The sequence below is a fragment of the Corvus cornix genome, chromosome 12, assembly GCF_000738735.6.
Source record: "Corvus cornix cornix isolate S_Up_H32 chromosome 12, ASM73873v5, whole genome shotgun sequence".
Lineage (NCBI taxonomy): Eukaryota > Metazoa > Chordata > Aves > Passeriformes > Corvidae > Corvus > Corvus cornix.
In genome coordinates, this window is record NC_046342.1 from 2,785,075 (window position 1) to 2,810,307 (window position 25,233).

The following is a 25,233-nucleotide window of genomic DNA, read 5'->3' on the forward strand; positions in this document are numbered from 1 at the left end:
TATTTATTTTATTTCAGCTGAAAAAAAATTGTTTGTAAGAATGAAAGAAAATCTACAGGAAACAGATTGAACTTAGATCAAGCTCTTGGAAAGTGTCCCTAAATATGACAAGCTTCCACACTGAATAAAAAATCATGTTTACAACTTAAAATCCTGAGAAAATTCTCCACAGCTCAATGAAAACAACAAAATTTTAAAGGCATTTAACTTTTTTTTGTGTTCATTTCATTTGACAAAGATAACTTCAGGCGGAGCAGAGGTGTTTGAAGGGAGGAAGGAATTCTAGGAGCAGAGAAATTAATTGCTAGACCTTATCAAAACCTGAAGTCTTTCAGAGGGGTGGAGGAAATGGTGAGTTGCTTTTTGGATTTTTGAGTCTTTAACAGTTGAAATTCAGCGTGGCCTCTCTAAAACCACAGGGGATCTCCCAGCCCAGGCTATGGGACACACTGAGAGGTCAATCAGACCATCAGAATTTCCCAAAATTTTGCCTTTGCGTTTTACACTCCGCAGAAAGGAGATGGGATGACAGTGCTACATAAACGAATGCAGAACGAATGCAAAATGTTCCTTTGATAGGAATAAACTCCAGGAAAAACCTGCCTGCTCCTTACAACAGTGAGATTTTAGAGCAGATTTTTTAAAAATATTAAAAGCAGGATTTCAAAATGCAGCCTGGCCTTTATGAGATGACCAATCTGTCAAGAAATATTTTCTTGAACTCTGTGGTTGTTCTTGCTTCCAAACTCTTTTAGAGGGGTTCCTTTTTAATAGGAAAACAAATGAAGGAAACCTGCATCTCCATTGGTATAAGTCTGTCTAATGATTTCTTACATACTTAAGGAAAAACAATGGGGTTTTTAATGGGGTTTTTTTGCCATTATGGTTTTCTAGAAATCATAGAAAGACTTATATGGATTTACAGGAAGAAATTTTATGTGTTTATAGGGGGAAAAGCCACAAACTGCTTAACTCTATACTGATATTATCTATCCTTATTGCAGTGCAGAGTGACCAAGTATTGACCTTACAGATAAGGAGGACATAAGAAATACTGATAAAATACATAAAATACACCATATTAGTACACCTCAGTAGCAAAATTGAGTTTAAAGCATCTAATTTTTATTAAAAATGTTCAAATAAGCTTGAAAAAATGCATGTTAAGGTACAAGATTGCTGCTCTGCTTTCCCAGAGAGCACGTGGTTCTCAACGCTACCCAAAAATCTGCCTGAGTTTTATTGAAATGCACAGAATGAAAAGCATCACAAAAGAACTGTTAATATGCAGATGTGATTTGCAGCAGGGTTTTATTCCAAGGCAGCAAATTGTGATGTTCTCATCTTAAATTACATTTAACAGAGGCCCTACCTGTCAGAAAATCCAATTCCAGAGAGGTAAATAAATTTAAAATAGGGAGCTCTTTTCTACCACAGCTCTGAACATGTGTCATGGCCAAAGTCTCATCCTCACAGGACAGAAAATGCACGCAGGGTTTGAAACTGAGATTATCTGCAAGTCCAGAATGTAAAGGGCTGGGGCTCCTTTAGCACAGAAAAAGCCATAAAATGGATTAGTTTATCCCAAAAGGAACACCCAGGTGAGCTGGAACTCCCCAGGAGAGGGAGAACCTGGCAGCACAGCCTCAAAGAACACTCAGAAACACAAAGGGGACCAAGGTGACTACGCCCATAAAATATCTGAAAGGACATTACCAGAACCCTGTGGAAGGAGAACAGAATTTTTAAAGCTTAAGACTAGACCAGAAATAGATCAGCAAAGGCTGTTGGAAAGTTTTCTATAGAGGGGAGATGAAAGGAAGGAAAAATCCAAAGGCAAGGAGGGTTCAGGAAGGAAAGAATAGGAAAGCTCTGCCACCCATCACTCGTAGTGAGCCCGGCTGAAGTGGCAGCAGCTGGGGTTCCATCTCAGCAGCAACTGCAGCTCTGGCCTCCAAACCTGCCCAGGAGCCTGGAGAGCTGAGCAAACACCCAGGCACTCACCTGGCTGCACCTCATTGCCAGCAAACTCAAAACTGGCCTCAGAAACCTACTCTGCATTAGCAGAATTTAATTATATAGAAGGGTTTAGAAGGAAAAAGCTGATGAAAAAGGCACAGGTTATTAAAGGGGGAGGGAACTGTGTGGTAGAAAAGCCCTGAATGTGCTTGTGGTGAAAGGGGAAGGGGAAGAAGGAGAGGAGGAGACACAAGAGCAGGTTAAAGCACCGCAGGAACAGCGAGCAAGAAGCATCACGAAATAATAATCTGGTTGATGTTATTAATCATTCAACTTGGTGAAAGGCAGCAAGGGAAATAAAAGGAAAAAGCCACAAAAAGCCAGACAGCATCACCTGACAGCTTGCCAGGCTCATGTCCTGTTGGATCTGGAATGCTTTTAGTAGCACAGACACCATTTGAATATACAATTCTCGTAATATCAACCAAATCTGCACAGATACAGAAGGAAGAACACAGGCTCAGTGCAGCTAAAAAGAATATCTGCTTAAAATTTCAAAGACTTATCAGGAGATCCTTAAAGCTGCTTTGAATAACATAATGAATATAATTACAAACTATACGGTCCTGAGCTGCAGCACAGTCATTTTTAAATCAGAAAAAGGACATTTTTAAAAATCTCTGAACATCTGTATTCCTAAATCCCAACCTACAGCACATACCTACCCCTCAGCTACTCATTTCAACCTACACGCTGCTATTTTTAAGCTGAGAATACCTTGTGGCATTTAAATTCCCTAGGAAAATCTCCTAACACCCCCAGAGGTAATTTTTTTAGTCAGTCAAACTGGTTTCGTCATCAGAACGACAACAGCTCCCCTGATAAAAACTTTTTATTGAATCGCTTTCTCTAAAAACGTTTTTCCCTGGCTGCAGCTCCAGCACTGATGTTATTAAAGCAAATTGAGCAGCTCTAAGTTACAGCAGAGCAGGGCTCTGGTCCCTAACATCACCACTGATGTTTCTTACTTTACAAATGTGTTTAGCTGTGTGAGAAAAGGACCAATAACCAAAAAATTATGCAATAAACACCGTAAATTCCCCTCCTTAACAAGGCTTTTAAAGCTGTAACAGGCACCGCAGCATTTATTTCTACAGATTCCTCGTGGTGTTGTGTCTTGGCACACAGTTAGTCCCAGGAGTCACTGCCACCACCATTCCTGCCCCGAACCCTGCGCTGTGTGACGAGGCATCAGCAGATGTTGAATCACTTTCCACGAGGGCAGAGCAGGAGGGGCTGCCTCAGTGTCACCTCAGAGCCACAGCTGAGGCAGAGGGGCAGAAATTACTGGAAATTCAACAATTTCTGCCTTTCTCTCACTCTCTCCAAGGGTTTAGTCAGCCCTGACAAGCATCTCCAAGTTACCTGCACCAATCAGCGCTCTCCAAAGCCACGCTCCTTCCGGCCTTGCAGAAGGGATTTACGGAGTGTCAGAAAATTACACTACAAACACTGAGGTTTAGGGGGTTTCTACATTCACTAGAAGTGACTTTTGGACACAATACTAGAACTCCTTGCTCTGTGATCCATCGGTTTGTTACGTAAAGGCTCCAGGGGGGCGGGGAGGGGGAAGCAAAGAGCTGCTGTCCCTGTGGGTTTGTTATGTAACTGTCAACTCCAGAGCTTGCTATTAAATATTTACACATTTCTGACATCTATATGCAAGGAAACAAATCTGGGGGCCCTGCAAGCATATATATATATTCACACATTCCTCAGCCTGATCACAAACACTCATGAGCACAGGAATGTTGATTGAAATACTCCCTCCACTTCAGTGGATGGGATATGTCGAGCAAGATCCTTCTGCCTGGCACCTCCAAAGAAATGCAGTTTGGAGAGATCAGGCAAAGGGATGGGTCCTCACTCCACCAAAGGACCAAGGAACTACTTCTACCATGTTTATACTCAGTTTTATTCCATTTTGTTGCCACAGAAAAAATAGAGATGGGAAAAAAAAAATGGGATTTTTCATCACAAGTCCTGTTCTTAGGGATTGCAAGAGAAAACCTTGACATAGGGTTGTTGTAGCTTCACTTATATTGCTCCGAGCTAGAGATGTCTGGTAAATATAACCTCACACTCCAAAGGTAAAACACGGCTTCCAAATGCAGGAATGAGACCTTGGAAAGTTGTTCTGTGCTTGTCAACAAGGATTCAAGTGCAGTTATTCAACCATTTGACTTGCAAGGTCACGTCCTAGCTGAGTCCTACTTACAGAATTAATACTTCTGGAGGATCTCTTCCTCTCTTCCTGGAAAATATGTGAGAAGATTTTCTATTCCATGCCAAAGTTCTCAATCTCATTACCTGCCATCCCCAGCCGAGAGCTGAGTCGTGCCTGGCACCCTGGCAATGTGTGTAATGAGCAACAACCACCAGCAGCCCAGTTTGGTCAGAGATCTGCACATCCCTGATGAAGGGAAGGCATCTGGGAGACTTCAGTTTTTGCAGCCCAACCCAGATTTGTAGGAAGCAGATGTAGGTCACTTTGCATTAGGAAATAATTATTTAACCTGCAGGTCCCACATGACACAATGTGCACATTTTGCCCTTTATGAGTTCTTAATGTGTTGTTACTGATGCCAGCTCGAGTCTTAAACTTCTCTCAACCCTCCACAGCACTGAGATCCAGTCAGGAATTTGGTCCCAAAGCTCCCCTGGTGTGGGGAGCACTGCAGAATGGAGAGTTTGATGCAGTGGATCAACACCAGAGTGTAATAAATAAAAACCAATGCAAAATAAATAAAAATTGAAAAAACTGCACATTGCAGTAAAAAGATCGATTGACACAAAAAACCCCAGGCAGTGCTGGATGAGCAGGACCTCATTTGTTCTCTCATTTCAAATGTGATGGGTTCAAAATAGGGGAAAGAGAAAATCCTAAAGACAGACAGCCTAACCGGATATCCAGCCAGGAAAGGAGGAAATCAAGAAGTTTATGATAGGGAGGCTTCAGAAAAGACAATTTCTACTAATAAATTGTAATACAATCTCAATCCAGAAGCAGGTCTTCTGTAAGCATTTTAGAATATGGTAAAAATCAAGATGGGCATATTCTAAAGTAACCAGTGCAATATATCTGCATCAAAGCATTTAGAAAAGAGCAATTTCATTCACTTAAATTTCTGCAGCCCAGTAAGGATTTGCAGGACAAGTGTTTTTACACAGGAATGTTTAGCCCCATAATAATAAACAACTATAAACAGCTTCACAGGCATTACTGAATCTAAAAAAATAAATAAATGAAAAAGAAAGACAAAATAGTTAAATTAAATAATCGTTCTTCTTTTAAATTCTGGCAGTAATGAATTATTTGGGGATTAACTGAAAGAAATTAAGACTGTGAGTCAAAAACTCAGGTTCCCAATACAGGACAATTCCATAGTGCAGGAGTTTTGTCCATGCCAGGAAGGCTGTGCTGGGATAATTGTGACAGTGATTTTCTCTCAAAAAGATAGAGCTACAAACAGTTCCATAAAGAAACAAATACTAAATATTATTTAACTCTCTCTGTAGAAAGAGTGACAAAAAATAAATCAAATATAAAAATACATTTGTCAGTAACGATCGGTTCTGACATTACTTTTCATTTTAATAAAAATATCAATGTCCACAAGGAAAATTCTGGTGAAAGTTGAAGGTTTCTTTGTATCTATCCAGGATATATAAAAATAGAGCTATGAAATTCTCCAAACTTCAGTCAGAGTTCCAAGAATGCAGAACAGGTGCACATGGTCTTAAGCTTAAATAGTTTTGCTCAGTTTAGGCTCTTGTTCTCAGGTTTTTTCATGGAAAAAAGCTGGAAGACCTCAGTTCAGCTCCAATGCAGAATAAAAATACATTGAGAAATCTGGTTTAGCAGCCAGCCTTGATACCCCCAGAAACTCTGCCTGGGGGTAACTCAGTTGCTTTGACTCTCCCAGAAAAGCGCTTTAAGTTCTGACTGCATCAAAAACCAAATTACACACAGCACCAATAAGGGATCCCCTTCAGATGATGTTGTTTAAATGTCATAGCTATGAAAAAAAAATCAATGCAAAACACAAATTCAGTTTGAAAGATGTGTGGGCTAAATTGAATTAGCAGCGTAGGGAGCTGTGATCCCAGAGTTCTGGATGGAACACTAATAAATGTCAGTGGTTAATTCAGAATGGAAGAAGGAGAGAAAGAAGTGCCCTTTTTTTCATGATCACGTGGTGCAAGACCACATTTGGAATAGGCTATTGTGCCAATGCAAACAAATCATTAGGAATAAAACCAATTAGAAATTAGAATCTCTGTTAGCTTGATATTAGCAGGGAAGTGGCTGTCCATATGTTGACATTTACTCACTTGGAAAAGTTTAATTAAGTTTGATTTCGAATTCTAACCTTGCTATTAGAAAAAAAAAAAAATGGCAGAGGGAACACTGCAGCTCCTGGGATAAAGTTGTCTTATTTAACATGGATGGGTGAAGAAAAAAAAATATCTATAATGTCAGGAAAATCTGCTAAGTTTGGAGCTCCAGCTAAGCAGCCATGTCAGAGATAAAGCTGCAGTTGGGTTCTAAAAACAGGAAGAATGCTCCCATTCCTCATGTAGCCATCCCTGACGACTTCCAGCACTTCCAAAATCCAGCTGGAAGGAGAGGAGGCTCTGAGCACTTCCTCAGCTCCCACTCAGATCCCTGAGAGCCCCAGGAAACACAGAAACCTGGGCAAACAAATAAATGCTTCCCAGCAAAGCAGCTCTCATCGGGGCACTCGGCTTTAAATAGAGCCATGAAAAACATCTCACATTGACAGAGAACACGAAACAGTTCATAAAGACATAATCAGATGGAGAGCTGTCTGTCTTGTGCTTATCAACAGAGCCTCTTCCCTTTCTGTCTGAAGCACAGGGATGAAAAGAGCAAATCACTGAGGAAGGTTTTTGGGGTGGCATTTGCCTGAGTAATGGATGCTTGTGCTGTTCCACCCCTCTTTGACTGTGTTCTAATAGAAGTGAAATGTACTTGCTTCCAAAAATATTCCTCTTTTTTTTTTGGTTTTTGGTTTTTTGGATGCTTTAAAACGAGATGTTCTAGCTGAGGGTGTTTAACAGAAATACCACCAAAAATTTGCGAGAACAAAACTGAATACAGTTGACTTTGCCTGGAAATCTTGACAGATGTGTCACCAGAGCTTCTAAAACCCCAAGTGGAGCAGGAGATGGAGTGGTGATGTCTGACACACTTCACGCCCCCAGACCATTTAGAGAGAAATTGCCAACTTTTCCCAACCTGCAGGCCCTGCAGAGAGAGGTTCCTGAGAAAAGGGGACTGATTTCACAGGTCCCTACACCGTAATTCAGAGTTTTCAGAGGTTCAGAGCTGGGAAGGAACTGATAAAGAAAATTTGCAATTGAGGAGCTTTAACAACTACCCCAGCTGGGAAACTGCAATGCCAGAAAATCCACACAGTGCCCTTGGAGCCAGTCCTGGAGCACCTGGGCTGCTCCTGGTGCTGTCCCTGCCTCGCTCAGGAGAAGGAGAAAACCCGGCCAGAGGAGATAGGGAAGATTTGTAGAGCTCAGCCATGATAGCCCCTCGTGAACTGCAGTGTTTATTGCTTTCCTTACACTTCTCATCTTCATTCCTCCGTGCTGTAAAGCGTCAAGGGGGGAGAAATCACGTCAGTAAAAGATTAAAATTCTGTCATATTGTCTTCCAGCAGAAGGCATCAAAAAGCTCCAGTAACATTAGTGTGGCCCTATAAAAGCAGTTTTACAGTGCAGATCTCTGGGCTAAGGAAACGTGTCCTGGACTGTGTTTTTCAATTTCATTTCACCCCAAAGGATGGGACGAAATCCCCCCTGAATGCACATCCAAGAACACCTGCAATGTGAGCCTCACAGGGGACAGAGAAGAGATGGGATTTCTGAGGCATATGCTAAACTAAAATGTTCACATGGATACATGCAAAGCAAGCTAAAGCTGCAGGTAATTAGGATAATCTCCATTTAGACTGTACATTACATATTTTCTGCATATTAATTATGCACACTTAACTGAGACAAGAGGAGCAGCATCTCCTGGAGAGAGAAGGCAGAACTTGTGCAAGACAGAAATAAATTGAAACTGCTTCTTTAAGTGTTACTTTTCTAATAGGAGAGATATATGTGTGTGTGTATATATATATACACATGAAAATATGCATATATGCAAAGTGTCTTCCTGCTCAAAAAGGTATTTCTGGTTTGTTTCTGTGCTTAAACTTTTTTTCTTTTCCAGGTAATAATTTTTCATTCTACTTCAACCCCACCAGCAGAGAGGAACTGTAAGCACAGGCAGACTCTAGGATGTGACACAGTTTGTCTCAACTCCAACTGTAAAATAATCCTAGAACCTGATCCTGAAATACTTCCTATTTAAAAAGTCACATCATAAAGATTCTGCAAATTTGAAAAATAATTGGTATCTTAAAGCTGCCAAATTAAAAATTATTTTTAAATCACAATGAGATAAGAAAACATTCAATATTCCTGTATTTTAAATTGTTATTTTATTTAATGAGCTATTAACTTTGGAAAATAAAAGTGTTTTCAGAGCTTTTGGGTTCTCATTGATTCAAGGGAATTTTGATTTTTTTTTTTTTTTTTTTTTTTTTTTTTTTTTTTTTTAAAACAGGTAAACATTTTTAAGATCACATTTTGGCTCTCTTTGTCAGCTTCCATGCAATATTTGCATTCTTCTGTACTACTGCTGTGCTGCTCAAATTTCAAATCCCCATTGAAAGGAATTCCCATTTGTGGGTAAGTCTCCACAAACAGCTATTCCCTGGTATTTATAACCAGGCTGTCTTCAAGCAGACAAAATATGGCTGGAAATAAAACACCACAAATTGGTCTTTACATCCTTGTAAAACACAAAAGCAGCAATATGTTTAAAGTCTTACAAGAGACACCCAGGTCACAGAGCAGGAATTAATGTCTCGGCGCAGGGACACTCAGATTATCCAGGGAATGCAGAGAATTTCCATCACTGGAACCCTTTAAAGGTAAGGCTGATGAATGTCTGTCAGGGAGGCTTTACTGATGGTGCTTTTGAGAGTGGGACAGACTAAACCCCCTCCTGCATCCCCCTCAGGTCACTTTGCTCATCATCTCCTGCCTCTTGTTTGCCTTTGGCCGGTGTTGCCAGGCTGGGATTAGCCAGGCCAGGCTGCAGTGCTCTCTGATTTACCCACCCAGCATTCCTCCTGGCATCGTTCCTGATTTAGGGAACATTGGGGAGCTCTGGGCAAACGCAGCCTGGCTGCCCTGCAGGATGCCAGCGGGGCCAGCCAGGACTGTCCCACCTTCCTGACTGGCCCTGGCTGTCAGGACCACGCTCAGGTGATACCTGCACCACCTTCCCCATGATCCCTGACTGTCAGCACCCCTGAGAAACCCCACAGGGGCTGGGACCTCCCCAAATCCACAAATCCAGCCAGAATGCCACGTTTATCCCTCTCCCAGCAGCACCCAGCTGAGAGGCACCAGGGGCGGCTGCTGTGGCACTGTCTGAGCTTTGTGCTCTCTCCAGGAGCATCATCCCAAACACAGAGGTGCAAAGCCCCAGGAAAGGCTCTGCAGGCTCAGTTTGAGCCCTGACTGGTTCCGTTCCCCAGCCCAGCCCCACAGGAGGCTCCCCATGACCCCACATCACACAGGACTCTCACCCATTCATCCCGTGGAGGAGCCCCCGACCTAAATTTGTCTCTTCTTTTGAAAATAACACAAAAGCAACAACGTTTCAGAAATTCAGGGGTGTCTCCAGGGAATGATGACTCAGAGGGACACAATCTTCTCCCCACGAACTCAGCCTTGTACAAGTACTGGTGACAACGAGAGCTGGGACACACAGCACACACACTCCAACCTGTCCTGCTCTCTGCTCCTGGGTACTTAAACCTTGCATTGCAGTAGGATCTAGAGCAGGAATCAAGAAGCAAGTTCTTACAGGAACTAAATTTCTTTAGCCAAGAAGATTGGGGCAATGTCTCCAGAAGCCATATGCTGCTTCACCTCATCCCCGCTTTGGGAGGAAGGAGGTTAAATGGGGGGTTCTGGCAGAACAAGCTGTTTTGAAGAGGGCAAATACTTCCGTTTCTCCTGTTTTCCAGGCTGCCAACTGCTTCATCCCCTTGTGCTGACAGACTGTTTAGACTGGTTTAAAAAAATCCTTGGGGAATCTCACGGTTTCATTTTTATGATGAATGAGAAAAGAATCTGAGCATGTGCAAGGACACTCCTTAAAAGTTGTGTTTTGTTAACTCTGACAACCAACTACGCTTTTGAGATCCATCTATTTTATATTTTAAAAATGCTATTTTCTAATAGCTCAGCTTCTCTTGAGAATGCTCCTCCTTGGGCAGCACAATAAAACCCTCTGGTGCAGTGACAGCTGGATCAGCGTGATTTGTTTAGCAGCAAAGACGATAAAGGATTCCTATTAGGACACATCAGCTTTTGAGGCTGTGTGGCCCTTATAGCCCCTGATATCCATGATTTCCCATTGATTTCTTATTGCTCAGTGCCTGGAGAACATTATGTAACACTCTCTGTGCAGCCTCATGGAACGAGACACACACAGCAGAGGCTGGAAGACGTTCACCACTTGTTGTTTTCAGCACCTGCAGCAAAGTCCTGTGAATATTCTGTTATTGCTGGGGATGGTTGGTTTGTACTGACACAGGCCATGAAAGGGGGTGAAATTTAGGCTTCAATCACTGCAAAGTGCTAAAATGAATGAATCTTGGCTCACCTTCTTCTGAAGATGTTTCATATTTTCTCCAGTATGTTTTGTATAATGGAGAGGACTTAAAGAGATGACAGGTCTTCAGCATATCAAAAAATTTACTGGGAAGCATTGGTTAAATTGTGGAGTCAATTTTTCATCTTGATCTTGGCTTCATAACTGGGAGGCCTGGCAAAGGACTTACAGTTGTTCATTGCTGTGTGCTGCTATGATTTTAGGAGGGCTGCAAAATAACATTAATGCTGGCCTTACAAACTAGATTTTTGTGCTGCCTACGTTTATGCATTTTTAATGCAAGCAACATTATCACAAGTAAAATGCTCTAAAAAAAAGATTAAGATGTAAAGCTGCCACAAAAGACTAGAGAAAAAATTAACTTCCTTCAGCTGACTCATTTCTGACATTTCTGAGGTTTTCACTCATTAATCAAATTGATTAAGTGCATATTAATGAAACTCAGGGTGACAGATTTTTAGAGATGAGGAGATACATGCAATATTTTCCTGTGGAAAATGCCCTGGGATCTTGAATGGGCCCTGCAAAACCCTCAGGATGGAAAAGTCTGGCAAAGGATTTAAAAAATGAATGTGCTTCATTATGCATTCAATAGCCCTCCTGAATTAAAATGCTAAGGGAAATGTAGAATGGACTGAAAGGGTGAAGACAAGGTAAAAATTGATAAATGTGGCATTAAAACATTGAGTTTATATTCAATTGTGCCTCACTAGGAAGTAAATGAACTGAATTCCTCAGAGGATGGCACCAGACCTTCATGAGGTTATTAATCTCAGGTTACTTTAAATTCAGTTTAATTAAATTTGGTTCAGGTTCCTCAGCAATCAGTGCTTTCCCTTTTTTGACCCAGCTCTTCATTCCCCTGGGCCATTTAAGCCAAGGGGCACAGGAGAATTCCTCGTTTCAATGAACCCTTGAGCCAAGCCAGGCTTTGCTGGTGCTCATTTCTGCCCTAAAACAGCACAAACGCTCAACAGCAACAACGCCAAACCCAATAACCCCGACGTGTTTGCACTTGGCAGGAGCTGAACGCTCTCCCCAGAGGATTTCACAGCTCCCAGTGCCATTTCCCAGAGCAGATGAGGTGGCAGAGCTCCTGTGGAGCTAATCCTGCCGTGCCTGGTGGATCCAAGGGTCGCCTCCTGCCCCGGCGACACCTGCGCGCCGCTCCCGCGCCAAGCCGCGATTGCGCACGCGGGATTCTATTTCCAGGTTTCCCCACCAGGCATCTGCTGTGTTTATGCAGCTTAAGAACAAGATGATTTCACCACGGAGATGTAAGGTTTCTATAATCCCCAGGAAAAGAAAAATGTACCCACCAGACCGGTTTCCTGAGACATGATGCTTCTTGGAAAGGGAATAGAAGAAGTTTTTTGATCTGGGCAATAAGTGTGAGAATGAAAAATGTTTCTGGGAGAGTGGGAAGAAAATTGTTGAGAAGGGGATATGGAATGAGTGAGAAATTCCAAATATCACCTACCTGAAATGACTGAAATGAGAGCAGTTCTGCCACAATTGTTGGCAAAGAAAGTGAAGGGAAGAATGTCACAGTTTAAAAACTGGGAATAAAAAAGAAGAATTTTATCCAATCTATTGTCAAGCTGTCCCAACACATGTGGCAACACAGAAAGGGTTTTTTTCTGCCTGTTCTACCTTCTGTGAAACCCTGACTTTCCCTTTAGCAGCCTACACATCACAGGAAAAGCAGGAAAACCACAAACTGACTGAAGGAAAGCTGAGAGCTGGAACCACAAAAAGATATTGCCACAATAACAACATTTTGAAAAGTTTTGAGGGAGCAATGGCTCAATTTCATGTTATTCCAATGGGTTTGATTTTTTTTTTTTTTTTTTTTAGGAGTACCCACCCTGAGTGCTGAGGGATTGGGACAGATATCACATCTTTAGAACAGGACATTGTACCTGAGCCTAGCACACACACTATTGCAGCTGGGCTGCTCCAGCAGAACTCCAAGGTAGGGAATTTGCAAGGAGGAGGATTAGACTGCCCAAATTGGTGGGAATATATATTTTTTTTAATGTACATCAGTACAAAGTGCACAGAAATTCAAGCTAGCTGGTATTACATTCAGCATTTTCACTCCTAACTGAGAAAAAGAAGTTTGTTGGCAATTGCTTTCAATTCTTTCATATCTCTATATTCTTTTTTAGATGTATTCTTTCTAATACCAATACAATTTTTACTTTTTGCACTTCCTTCACCTGCACTAGGAGCTGGCAAATCTTTCCTACTGTGACTTATTTCAGACTTGCTCAATGAGATGAAAGGCCCAAAGACACATTTTGAGCTGTACATCCATAGGCAGGAACCTGGGAGATGATGGGAACAGCACAGCACTTCCAACCCCATGCAGGAGAGGTAGACAAGGAGATGGGGAAGTTGTTTGTTTGGCTTTAGGGGTTTTTTTTTCCCCTCAAACTGATTTTTGCAGAGTTTTTTTATCTAAACACCCCTTGGCTGCCTTGGCTTCTGCAGGGAGGACCTTTCCTGCCGCCTGGTGACTCCAGCACTGCTGACAGGTTGGCTCTGGCCTTTCCCTGGCTGTTTGAGCCCTGCTGTCCATCCCATCTGTGGAGGGATTTGATGCTCCCACAACAGTTGTGCCACAAGTCTGAGTAAGCATTGCCTCCACGAGGAGGCCCAGGACAGGAACAGGATAAAGCACCACCCTCACAGGGGCTGTGGGCCAGCTGCATCTTCTCTCCAGTTTCTGGATGTCCTTTCTGGTTTAAATCTCCAGCCTGAGTCCCCACTGAGCAATGTGGCACTTTATAAGAATGATAAGAAAACACCTGAGTGGTGAACCCCATGGAATAAAGTCTCTTTTAGGTCATGAGAGGCCAACAGGAACTGCAGCCCCAGCCTGGGCAGCAGCAGCAGCATAAAAGCACCAACAGCTCAATGCAAGTGTCTTGGGAGCCCCAAATTTCAGGGGACCATGTCCTGTTCCTGTATTTTTTTCAACTTGTTGCACGAGGAAGGGGAAGGGTAACCCAGCCAAGCCCTGCTGAGCAGCACTAAGCAATGCAACTGATCATTTCACTTTGTTTTCAGTCCAGAGCTCTGCCTTGGGAATTTTAACAGGAGCTGAACCAAAAAGACTTTTCCTTTTTATTCCACCTTTAAGCTGCAAAAAGGTGTACACTGGAAAACAGATATTGTGCCTGGGCTTCCTGGTAAACACTGGGATGGTAAAACATCTTACCTCAGGCAGCCTTCTTCCCCCTTTGCAATCCACAGAAGGAGAGAAAATTCAAGGAAGAGCAGTTAAAAGGTTTGTTACACTCCTGTAAACAGCAGATGATTGTCAGGGTTGGCATCAGCAGTTTTTGCAAGGGGATAATAAGATCCACATGTGATGCAGGGGCTGAAGATAGGAACAAGGAGGAGGACTCAAGAGGGCTCAGAAATTGCTGCTGAAGGTGTTTGCAGAAGGCTCTGGGAATTTTTGACCAGTTCACATGGATATAGATGGGGGATGCACAAGAATCCTGCTGGTCTGCTCTGAACTGCAGGGCACGCTGGCGGAAAACAGCTCCAGAAAGGGACAGAGCTGCAAAGAGCCATTAGGTCATTTCTGCAAGAAGTAACTGCTCCAGCAGAGGTCTGAGGGAAAAGAGTGAGGAAAATACCAAAGCAAACCAGCCAAACAAACAAAAAACCTAAAAAACCACAAACAACAACAAAACAGCAAAACCCCCCCAAAAAATAAAGGAGCAGGTAGAGGAGGAGACTCCTGCATTTCTACAGCCACAATAAGACAGATATTTGGGGATGGCCAAGAGAAGCCCTGCCATTTTCCGTTCCCTTGCTGGATTTCTGAATTGCACTCTTGCACTCTTTCCCAAAGCATGTTGTTTCCTCAAGAGATGAAATGGTTTGAGTCCAACACTTGCTCTCACAAAGGAGCTCTTTCTACTCATACCCTGTCTTCAAAAACAGGACTGGGCATTTCTTTACAAGCTGTACACAAAAATAATTTCACCATATACTGGTATACAAAGACAAACATTTCAAATTTACTCCTGGACTATCTCTAATCTACATTACAAAAAAATTAAAACAAAGCCAGGATCTCACATGTTCATTAAATCCTCTGAGATATCATGGACCCCAACTCTGCATGACCAGGGAGCACTCTATAATCCCTAAATCCAGGACACAGAAGGGTTTTTTCTGAGGAACAAAGTATTTTTCCCTTGCCCCAGCCATACCCCTGGTGTGATCCTCGCCATAGTAGAGGCTACACCTGCACTGAGAATTTTCTCTCAAGATGCATTTGCTAAAATCCAGCAGCAGTTTTGCACTTTTTTGAAAGGGTGGAAAACTGATTCCGTGTGGCTCAGTAATGAGAGCAGTAATTGCCACAGGGCTGACAATAATTTATGCAGAAGTTCTCAATTGCTTCTAATGGCCTGTCAGATGGTGAAAGGCAATGCAAAGCAGATCATCAAAACAGCTCCAGCACAGCTCCTGAGAACAACGTTCTTGAAACCTCCACTCATGCTAAGGAATATGAGAAGAACTGCAGTGGCTTCTGGAGAAGCAATAAAACTGCACTTTTATCCAGGGATTCCTCTAGGTCAGATTCCCTGACTGCACCAGGAAATGAAATAATGTTCTCCAAGACTCACTCAGATCTGAAATGAAGAATTGGGGTAGAACAGAAACTTTCACACACGTCCATGAGGCTACACCCTCACACAAGGCTCCTGAAGCAGTTCATGCACTCTTAATATTTTTTGGAAGTGGGGATTTTATCCTGCATTTGTCCTTCAAAAGCCTCAGGAGAAATACACTTTGCACTTCAGTTGCAGAAAGCAGTTAAATGCTAATTCTGTTACAGCATCAAAAGTTACAAGTGGGTTTCAAGAGTCAAGAAAAGAAAGAGTTACACTAATTTTTAAAAATAAAGATGAGTTCAACTTATTGTATTGACCAATAATGCCATTGGTAGATAAAAGTTTAGGATATGTGAGAGGCAAATATAAATATATTAAATCAAGGCAAATAAATGCTCAGTTAGATACACAGGACAGTGTTTCCCTGACATTGTGTCCTAAAGTCTCATTTCCATATTATCCCTTAACCCTCCAAAGCAAGACTGCCACTTCCAGGTGGTGACAACATTTCAAGTTACTCCTAAGCAAGAAGCTGACGAGTTCAGAATATTGGCAGTGACGACTGAATAAATCAGTGTGGAAAGAACAGTCCTGTTAATTCATTTTCAAAATGAAAATGCATTTCATTTGGAAAAAACAAAAGATTGGAATTTAAAAGAGGCGGCAAGATCAAGAATAGAGAACAATATGTGCCAGCTCTTCTTTCTAACACCTGGCTGTACTTTCAGAAGGCAATATATTCTTTTCAAGGAAACAAAACAGCATAAAACTTGCAAATAAGTGCACATTTCAATTAAATTTTCATTCTGGGGAGAGTCAGAAAAGCAGAATACTGAAGGCAAGCCCATTAAAGTTACTTTCAAGTGGGGTTACTCCCCCTTCGCCAAGGCAAAATCAAGCTTAATACGTCCATTTTCCACTGTTCAGGACTCCTTAAAAAGGTCATCTACCAATAAATTAAAGGTATCCTCAGCAGCAATTATGATATACAAATTTTTAAATTAAAGGGAATTATTGAAACAACTGCTCAAAGAAAGACTTCCCAAAAAAAAATGTAGAAGACCTTTACAACGTGCTCCAAAAATTGCATTACAAGATATTCACTAATTTTATTTATTCTCCTTGTGCAAACCACAGCCAAACCCTTCAGGAAAACAATCCTTAAAGCAGTGACTATTGAATAAAATGCTGTGCTGTGGGAAAACACAAACACATTTTCCCAGGCTGTGCTGCTGAGCTTTTCAGACTCCCTCAGAATCTCAGCTGGGCCATATCTTCCCATGGGAAAAGAAACATTTTAAATGCAGGATCAAAACAATAAGAATAACAATTTGAAAAAGACAGAAACAAACCACCACTGCCGGATGACACATCTTCCCTCTTCCTAAAACCTGGGTAAATCACGCTTTCAGAATTCCTTTTCCCCCAGATAAAATGAAAGAGGGCACTCTGCACATTTAGTTCAAGCTAAATCCTAATTTCATAAAGAATCTCTCGTGGTTTACAATGTCCCCAAGGTATCCCACCAGTTACATGAGGTAATTCCAATAAATAACGTTTTCTTCAATTAAAAAAAAGACTCCTTTTATCTTTTCATGCCTAAATCGAGCACCTGCTGAATCAATAGCCACGTATTCAAAATTCAGAGAGAAAGCACTGAAAGATTCCCAATTATTCATAAAGGGCTTAAGAATCCCAGCCATGACCCAGGAGCTGTGCATGGCTACGTGCTGACTGTGCTGCTGAATGGGAAGGGAAGAAGGAAGGGGCTGCAAGGAAAGCGGCCAAAGGAAACTGCAGCAAATGTAAAAAGCATTTCAGGGCTATATTTAGAGGAAGACATTCTTCCTACATTTGCCAAGCTGCTCACGTCATTTCACACAGCATGTTTGATCCAGCTTTAGAAGTCTAGAAGAGAGCAGGAGAGGGGGGAGAAAAAATCTGGATCAGCTGCCAGAAATGGAAATCTTGCATTTATGGAGAGGAACAAATATTTTAAGCATGTGAATTCAAGAGTGCTTTCCAAAGTGGCGGGGGGGAAGGGGAAAAAGGAGTGGGGCAGGCAGGGTGATAAAACTTCCTGCAGCCAGAAAGGCTGTGCAGAATGTGGAGAACATTTATCAGTAACAGGACTTTGCTCCAATACTGCCTTTGGAGCCGGCTCACAAGCCTGAGCTGAAACACTAAAAATACTAAAATGTGCGAATCTCACCGAGTTCAAGGCTTCATCTGGTGTAAACTGGAGACTTGTCCGTGTTCCTGCCATGGGATCTAGCAGTTACATAAGCAATTACATATTTCTCATCTATAGTACGTGATAAACAACCACAAAAAATGAATCAAACACACACCGAATTCAGGCTCAAAGGTGAAAACTGTATCAAAACCACTCCAGTTTTATAAGAACGTTACGATTTTCCTTTAACTTACGTCATGAGGTTCAGTATTTGCATAAAGAAATGTCAAGATGAAAAGAAAAATATGTCAGGACCAGATGTAATGGGATCAGGAGCAAACCACGTGGAAATTTCCTGCTGGTGACCTTCTGGAGGGTGGTGATGGAATTGATTTGAGATACAGGACACGCTTTGCTTAAACTGAGATAACTTCTGTGAAAAGTTTTTACCTTCATTCCCTTCTCCAGGCGGCTGATAAAACGAAAGCCCCAAAGATATGATGGCTGCAATTTCCAAGATTATAAGAGTCACGTCCTGCAACGCTTCCCAAACTAGCTGTATGAATGTTTTTGGCTTCTTTGGAGGTATAAAATTTTTTCCAAAAATAAGCTTTCTTTTTTCTAGGTCTGCAGCAGTGCCGGCTAATCCTGTAAATAAATAAAATAAAATAAAATCAGGACAAATGGCAGTGAAATAGAAAACACATTCCTATAAATTACTTCTCTGAGAAAAATTCCAAGCCGTAGCACCTTTGACATATTAATAAACATAAATATTACACTTAAATTGTGCTTTTGCAAGAGGATTTGTCCTGATATTCTGAACAGAATCCTCACAAGCTCCATTTAGTACTAACTCCTGCCAGGTTTAATCATAAAAATGTCTTTGATTTCAGAGGTTTATATTAATAAGACCTATGTATATACATACACACAAGCAATGACTTCTGAAAATAGATCCTAAAGCACAAAGAAATGGTTTTTGGGATGAAGCTGGAATAGCTGACGGACGCTTTTGGTAATACCTGTGGAAGATCACACAAATCTTTGTTCTGAATGCAAAGGATAAATCAATAAATCCTCTCTTGTGCTACTTCAAAGCAATCTCTGTTTGCAAATGGACTTCAGCACATCCCTGGAATGAGCTGCATCACAGTTTTGTCACAAGGCAAGGTGACAAGTTAAAATATGCACAGAAAGGCAAAAGGAAACAATATGGCTCTGTGTATGTTACATGATGCTTCAATTTAAGAACATTTCAGTTTAAGGACACAGGATAACAATGGGTGGTTGTGCTGAGCAATCCACTGGGGTGCTTTTTTCCATCCTCTTTAATTCTATTAAAGGATGCACGTCTAGGGCCCTTCCAGAAGAACAGAAAAAAAAAAGGGAAAGAAAAATACTTGTAAGTGTCAGGGTAAAATAACTGAGCCCAAATATCCCTCTGAGCAGCACAAAAACTGCAATAAGCATTCCATACTTCTGCCAAACAGTACCTGATATCACAGAATTGCTTAAACTGGGACCTTTAGGATCATCAAGTTCAACTGCTCCCACAGCAGTGCCAAGGCCACCACCACCCCCTGTCCCCAAGTGCCACATCCACACATCTTTTCAATCCCTCCAGGGGTGGTGACCCCACCACTTCCCTGCACAGCCTCTTCCGATGCTGGGCAACCCGTCCCATGGAGAAATGTTTCCTAATATTCAGTTTAAACATCCCTCAGTGCAACTGGAGGCTGTTTCCTCTTGTTTGGAGAGGAGACCAACCCAGCTGGAAGCTTTACAAAACTGTAGGTTTTGAATGTGATCAGCAACATAAAGTTATTTCTGGCTACTTATGATTATTTATACTTATTTATGGCTATCCATCTGTAGATGACACCAGGAAAACCCTGCAGCTGACCTTGGAGGAACAGCAAGGTGCCTGCAAGGAGGAAACCATCAACCCCTCGCCATGAGAATTCCTGGGCTTGGGCAGCTCAGGGTGAATCCCTGACCCCCCAAAGCAGATGGGATACCTCAGGAATGGGAAGCCTTACAAACACGCCCTTCAAGCTGTCAGGGAATGCTCCTGATGTGGAAGAGTCCCCACACCATGCCTGGGTCCCCCAGCACCCCGTGGCCCCTCAGTCCCTCACGGGCGGTTCCTCCGTTTCCTCGGGATGAAAGCGATGCTTTCCTGGCCATATCAGTCCTGCCCCACTGCAGGCAGGTCCTGACTCACCTTTCCCTTCAGGCGTCTCCTTACAGCTCCTGGGTGGCTTCTGGCTCTTGGTTAACTCATCAAAGTTTCATTTCCCCCTCAGCTGCTGAGAAACACGAGCCCCTCCCGCAGATAAAGGCATTATTATTTCCCCACTTCGTTCCGTTTGCAGGGCCTCGCGCTCAGTGACACTGGGACAGACAGGTTCCAGCCAGCAGGAAGTGCCTCCGTTATCCTCCAGCATTCAAACTCCTCTGAGAGCTCCCAGGCAGCTTCCAAGGCAGGGAAAACCCTTTCCCCTCTGCCACAGGAATTGGAGCCATTGAGGAGCTGCCTTTTTGGGACCCCACAGAGGTCACAGACATTCGGGCAACACAGGTGAGGGATCAGGCAGCCACTCAGAGAGACCAGCCTCCAGCACAAACCAAACAGGGCACTCTGAGCAGCACCAGAGGGCTGCCAAAAGGAAGGATTCTCACTAAAAATCAGAGAATCACAGGATCAGTAAGGTTGGAAAAGACCTCTAAGGTGATTCGATCCAACTATTAACCCAAGTCCACCATGTCCCCAAGCACTACATCTGCATGTTTTTGAATGCTTCCAGGGTTGATGACTCCACCACTACCTTGGGGAGCGTGTTCCAGTGCTTGACAACCCTTCCATGGAGAAACTTTTTCTAATATTCATCTAAACCTGCCCTGGAACACCTCGAGGCCATTTCCTCTTGTGTCCCTCTTCCCTGGGGGTAGAGTCCAACCCCCCACCAGCTGCCCCCTCCTGTCAGGGAGTTGTGCAGAGCCACAAGGTCCCCCCTGAGCCTCCTTTTCTCCAGGCTGAGCCCTGTCCCCAGCTTCTCCTCATGGGACTTCTACAAAAGGCACCCAAAATTTGCACCATGCCCCCAACACCAACCTATTCAACCTCACACACGATGGGGAAATTCCATGGGCGCCACAGACTGAGATTTGGGACAGAAATTTCTATCTGATGCAACTTCAAGCAGCAACACAGAATACTGGAAGGAAAAACTCAAAGAATGGGAGGGAGAGATGCCTGAAAAATGCCTCTTTTCCAACCCAGAACATATGTGCTGTGGTGGGCCAGCTCCAGCAGCTCAGCACGTGACTGGAGCTCTCCAGCATGGCAGGGATGGCTGGGACAGCACAGGGAAAAGCTGCAGGAATGTTCAATAATCCCAATCACGTTTATTTAGACACGCTGAATTCCTGAGGTTTAAATGACGCCCTGCACCTCACTGCCAGGAGGGCACACAAAGGACAGCTCCTGTCCTGTGCTCAGGATGGGTGCAAAATACACCCGAGGAGCCTCCAAAGCCAAGGAGAGACTGGAACTCAAAGAGCTGCTTTCTCTCTAAGATAAAATTTGTCCATTTAGACACCATAAGGCTGAGGAACTGACTGCCTAAATCACCCATGGTCATCCTTGTTTTCCAGTCTCTAATCCACATAATGCTGGAATTCAGACATCAGTTATTTGGACTCTTCCATCTTTGTTATTATCTTCCTTAAGAACCACAAACAAGGGTAAATTATGCAGATGATTTTATTCCTTTCTCTAAGTCTTGGTGAAATTACTCACCCCGTCAGTCTAGTCTAAAAACTAGAGTATATTCATCGTTATTAATGAAATTTAATTCCTTGGAAATCGTTTAGAAATCCTGGAAAATTACATCCACTCTTCAGCTCAAACCAAAATGTTTCCCCCTTCTCCTGTGACCCGGCCATCACTCAGAATCCTGTTCAGCAAAATTTTGGGGCTGGCTTTTTTTAACTCCTACTGAATGCCAGAAATGAACAAACTCTTACAATGAGGAAGAGAAAGAGAAAGGGAAGGAGACAATGGAGGAACCTGATGGAATCAGATTTTGAGTTCTGTAGAGATAAGATCAGAAAGGACCAGCAAAGCACATGGAAATGACAAAGCCGTGGGGAAATGGGACTGAGCCTCTGAGGCAAAGAGCTTTGCTCTGCAAAACTCCACGAGTTCTCAGAATGCAGAAGAAGGTACAAGGGGGCCCTCCTTATCTTTGCCAAGTCAGCTGCTTGACTCAGAGCTGTTATTTCACCTGTTCCCAGCGGGGCTCTGAGCGAGGCCTGGCTTGGCGAGGCCGGAGGTGGCTCATGGTGCCCAGATGGCACAGCCAGCAATGAGCACAGCGAGGGCAGCACAGGACATCTGCCCCTGCCAGCACCTGAGCCTGGAGGTGCTTTTCCTGCTGCTACACTATGCATGTCAGGTTTTCATCACGTTAAACACGACGACTTCATTTCCTGAATTATTCCATAAGATCGTTTTATTTCTCCCTCGTCCCTCGAGTCCTGTGACAACAACAAAAGCACTTTGCAAAGGAAGGCAATTTAAAACATCATTTCTGGCTGAGGATATAAAGCATTTGAGGAAGTGGAGAAGAACCAATGGGGACTAAAAAACATGAATGGCAATAGAAGCTCAGGATTTCAGATTTCACATATTCTCAGCATAAGCAGCAGCCTCCCATCTTCTGTTCTGTGTGGCAATAAAAGTCACAGCCTGGCTGGGCTTAGGTCCTCCACACAAGCATGAATATTTTATTTAAGTGCTTTTCTAGGTCAAAGCTGTGCAGAACAACTTTGCTCGACCCAAGTGTTTGGAGCAGATGTGCACATTTGGGTTAACTTTATATACAAATATTGCACGTGGGTTCAGGAAACACTGTGAAAATTTACTGATGCTTCCACCATTTGAGTAGTTTCTTAAGATTTCATTTTCCAAAAGTTTTCGCCCAAATGTGTGGGAGAATGAAAGTGATTGCATAGAAAACATTTTCTACAATGTCATGCAGTATATGAAATTGGTTTATGATTTAATCTGGCATTGTTGCATTTTTGGAGGGAGAAGAAGAACACAAAACTGGAGAAATGCCACTTAATGAATTTTCTCTGTTCCCTATCTACATCTGCCAGTTACTGCACCCTGAGTATAAAGCCATCATTTCAATTAATGCCTGGAAAATTGTATTTCTCTGACAGTCATCTCCACTGCAACCAAACGGAGCATGACAAACCCAGAATGATTCTGATGCTGCAAAAATAGCAAAAGCACAGCACTACTAACACAACAGTGAAAAAAAAACCCACCAGAAAAACTTTTAAGAGAATGTTCCAAATTGGCTCAAATCAGGAGCTGAAGAATGAAGAATTTACATTTGCAGTAATTGAGCAAATCAACCAGTCATTGCTTATTAAATTCCTTCTGTGCTTTTTCTGATGCATCCAGAAATGGAGATAAAAATTTCAAATAGCAAAACATGTAAATGATGTATTTGAAAAATCAAATGTGAGATTTGTTCAGCACGGAAAGGAGAGGCTTCCCAGGGATGCTGTGGAAATGAAGGGAGAGAGGAAACGCAACTATTTTGGTTAGTGATCACTAATAATTAGATATGGCACACCTGAGTTCTTCCTGTGGGAACCCAGACCTGGGTTTTATCTCCTGAGCCAAAATGCCCCTGGCCTCAAACTCTCTTCTCCCATGATGAGCACTCCCACTGTCACAGAAATTAAAAAATATAACACCCCAAAGAATCACCTGGGCAGTTATTTCATTTCCTTTGCCTGGTTTCACCAATTCCATTTATTTCCCATCGAGCTCCTTGCCATTCCTGCTGCTCCATAACAACTCAGGAGACCCTGCCCCACGCCCAGGGGCTCATGGAGCTCTTGCAGACTCTCACATCTTCCTGATGAACACGAATTAGAAATATCAGCCCAGTTACTGCTGGGGTAACAAGGACAATTCAAGTCCCATTCAACATTTTCAGTGGGATTTGACTCTCTGGCTTTGGCAGCAGAGTTTTTCTCTGCTTTTCCCTCTCCAAAAAGCAAGAAACAGTCTGGCTTTTTTTCTTCCACTTCTTCAGCAGCGATCTAAGCAGCAGCATCTCAGTGCTGAAAGTGACTGAAAGGGCTGGAAATGTCACATTTTCAATTCAAATGAAGAGCTTGGAACCAACAGATTTAGTTCCTGAGGTCTGCCTTAGGAAACTGCCCCTACCTGAGGAATAGGGGAAGGCAAGGAGACACTCCCAGTAAACTGTGATCACTGTTATCATGGTTTGGATCAAATGCTGGGGAAGGTGTGGTTTGTCCCTAATGTATAATGATGTCATCACTGTGATGTCATCCAGCATCAGCCTTCCTTAGGTCAGGAATCCTTCACGACCTTTGTTTATCTAAGAAAAACAAAAACCTGCAATGCCACAAAAACACAGGCTGCATTAAACTGACACAAGATGATTGGTTTCCAAGTAAAACACACAGCAAAGATGGGAAACACAAAGTGGAAATATTCAGCCCTGGAACAGATGTCTCTGTGACCTCCCAGTTTCACCGTGTGTGGTGCCTGGAAAAGCTTTTCCATGCAGTACATTGAAATTCTGGTCAGGTCAAATTAAAATAAAGTCAGTTGAGAGAGTGCTGTCCATCAATAAGAGGGATTTTAATGAGAGCATCTTCTAATTCCAGCAAGGTGAATTGGAATTTCACTACTGAATGAACCTCAACAAATAATAATTTCCTTCTAATCTCAGGACTACAAAGCTGTCTCTAAGTGTAATGAATCTCATTACCCATTTTCATTAATATCACTTGCATATTTTTTTTAGATAAATGTTAAGAAATACATCCCAAAATTAAAAGCCTTTGGCATTACAAGTCATCCAAGCACGTCCTGTAAGCTTTATGCTGCTGCTGTGCCTGTTCCTGTGAGCAGAACCTTGCAGGACTCAGAACCTCCTGGAGTCAAGCACTTTACAGCCAGATCCACACAGCCAACATACAGAAAAGAGGGCACAGAAACAGGAAATTAATTATCTCCCTCTCCATTTCCTCATTAATCATCCTCCCTCTTCACATCTGACAGCAACAAGTGGCCCAGCCACCCTGTCCTGCCCTCTGAGCTCTGCCACCCCTCAGCATCCCAAATCCTACAACCTGACTACAAAAACGCTCCTAGAAACCTTCCCTCTGACAGGGTGCACCTGAAGCTATCACTTAAGTCACACAAAGTACACAAATACCTCTCAAATTCCACAATTTTTTGAAAAATAAAGGAACTGAAAAGCTTAACAATTGTTCTCACAGACTGATTGTCTAACGCAAATGTGAGCCACAGGTACAGAACAACTCACACTTCTGCCATGAGTTCCTTTGAACCTCTCTCAATCTGTAGAAACTCTAGAAAACTTTATCTCAATTTGATGAGGCAGGGAAAGGCTGAGGTTCCTGCCCCAGACAGGTCGGTGGCAGTTCAGGGGAGTGAATTCCCATCATCTGAGATTCCTGATTTACATTCAGCTGCAAGGCACCAGGCAGGGTTTGCTAGTGCCCAGAAGCACTGAGTGCTCCATGACATC

At 42.7% G+C, this 25,233-nt stretch overlaps 1 protein-coding gene across 14 annotated transcripts in view; it reads right to left on the bottom strand.

Annotated features, from left to right (window-relative positions):
- The window catches only part of ATP2B2 (ATPase plasma membrane Ca2+ transporting 2), a 385,606-nt gene that overhangs the window by 91,270 nt on the left and 269,103 nt on the right, over positions 1–25,233 (bottom strand). For all 14 annotated transcript variants that reach the window (XM_039558683.1, XM_039558677.1, XM_039558674.1 and 11 more), the window contains one exon: positions 18,065–18,262. In XM_039558683.1, the coding sequence (XP_039414617.1) occupies positions 18,065–18,262 (198 nt within the window). The remainder of the gene's footprint in view (positions 1–18,064; positions 18,263–25,233) is intronic.